This window comes from Sceloporus undulatus, unplaced genomic scaffold (assembly GCF_019175285.1).
Source record: "Sceloporus undulatus isolate JIND9_A2432 ecotype Alabama unplaced genomic scaffold, SceUnd_v1.1 scaffold_25609, whole genome shotgun sequence".
NCBI classification, from domain to species: domain Eukaryota; kingdom Metazoa; phylum Chordata; class Lepidosauria; order Squamata; family Phrynosomatidae; genus Sceloporus; species Sceloporus undulatus.
In genome coordinates this window covers 1-1,475 of record NW_024828522.1, presented here as the reverse complement: position 1 = coordinate 1,475, position 1,475 = coordinate 1, and the positions used below count along the sequence as shown (strand labels likewise).

General features: G+C 40.9%; 1 protein-coding gene across 1 annotated transcript; it reads left to right on the top strand.

The window, feature by feature from the left end:
* Positions 1-457: 457 nt before the first annotated feature.
* LOC121918700 (E3 ubiquitin-protein ligase RNF133-like) lies at positions 458-1,462 on the top strand (the record flags this gene model as incomplete). Its single annotated transcript, XM_042444712.1, has 2 exons — positions 458-477; positions 580-1,462. A coding segment is annotated over exon 2 (871 nt), but the record flags the coding sequence as incomplete, so codon positions are not given.
* Between the last annotated feature and the right edge of the window lie 13 nt (positions 1,463-1,475).

The window sequence follows — 1,475 nt, the reverse complement described above, 5'->3', positions numbered from 1 at the left end:
TCAGAAATCCTTGTCAGTCTTCTGCATATGGTTTAGAGATTACCCACTAGATCTTCTGCTCAGCCTACTCCAAGATGGGAGATGGAAAGGTAGAGCAAATAAGCAAGTTTCAGCACAAAATTTTAAAGTGATTTTATGTAATTTACTTATTTTGTAGGATAGTTGTGTAGAAGAGTGGTGCAATGTATTATCAATGTATTTGTCCTGGTAGATCTGTACACACCATGCTTCATGAGCTTTACCTTGTTTATGTCAACAGTCCTGACAGTGAAAAACACATGTGAGGTCATAAAAACAGATCATGGTCAGAGTACCAATCTTGCTCTCTGCCAATTTTCAACACTTAGCTAATTGGCAACACAGCCAATAACTTTTCAGTATTCAAATGAGGCTGTTCATTGTCCATGTTGGTTTGTGACCCTGCAGCTTGTTTAATCCCACAAATAACATCTTGAAAACACACATACAGGCAGAAATGTGAGTTACCCTGACATTCTGTTTTTAAAACAACCTATTGGCAAGTGGTGATTTTGTCACATAATTTATAACTTGATTTTTTATTTTTGCTATTTGCAAAAGGCAGGAGGAGGAATGAAGCTTCATAACAACCATGGAAGAAAGGATTTCTTTTTCTGGAAACTGGCTTTCAGCTTCTCCTTCTTGTTCAGTGTGTCTCAGTCCAAAGCTGCATGTCCATCTGTTTGCTATATGAATCTAACGCTCCTCTGGAGAAAGTGGGCTATTTCAGAGGTATACAACCCAGCTTTGCTTGAAGAGAAACACCTTTCCAAGAAGATTGCTGGTTTATTGGTGGAACCAGAAGGAGAAGGAAAAGATGCCTGTAGACCGGGGACCAACTTCACTATACCACCAAACACAGAGGACTGGATAGCCTTCATTGCAAGAGGAGGCTGTACTTTAAAAGAGAAAATCAAGGCAGCTCTAGGGAAGGGGGCTACTGGTGTCTTAATCTATGGTCGTTCATGTCCTGACAGACGGAGTCTCATTTTAATTCATGGTGAAACAGGTGACATGGCTGCCATCATGATTAGTAGTCAGAAAGTAAAGCAGATTCTGCGGTTGATCCAGGCAGGTATCCGGGTAACTGCAGTAATCGAGGTGGGAACAACACCATGCTTCTGGAAGATCTATCTGTGTGCTCATTCTTTAATTTTGACATTTGTGGCTTATGTATTACTATTCTGTACTCCAAGCGAGATTGTGGTAGGACAGGAAGAACAGAGTACCCAACCCACAGAAGCAGAACTCCAGAAAGCTGTTTGCTCACTTAAGTCACACAGGTTAAAAAAAGATGAATTTGATCTAGCTGAAGAGACTTGTGTGGTTTGCTTAGAGACATTCAAACCCAGGGAAGTGGTGCGTATTTTAACTTGCAGACATATCTTTCACAAAAGATGCATTGACCGCTGGCTTCTAAAGCGTGGGAGTTGCCCTATCTGCAGTTATGCCATTAT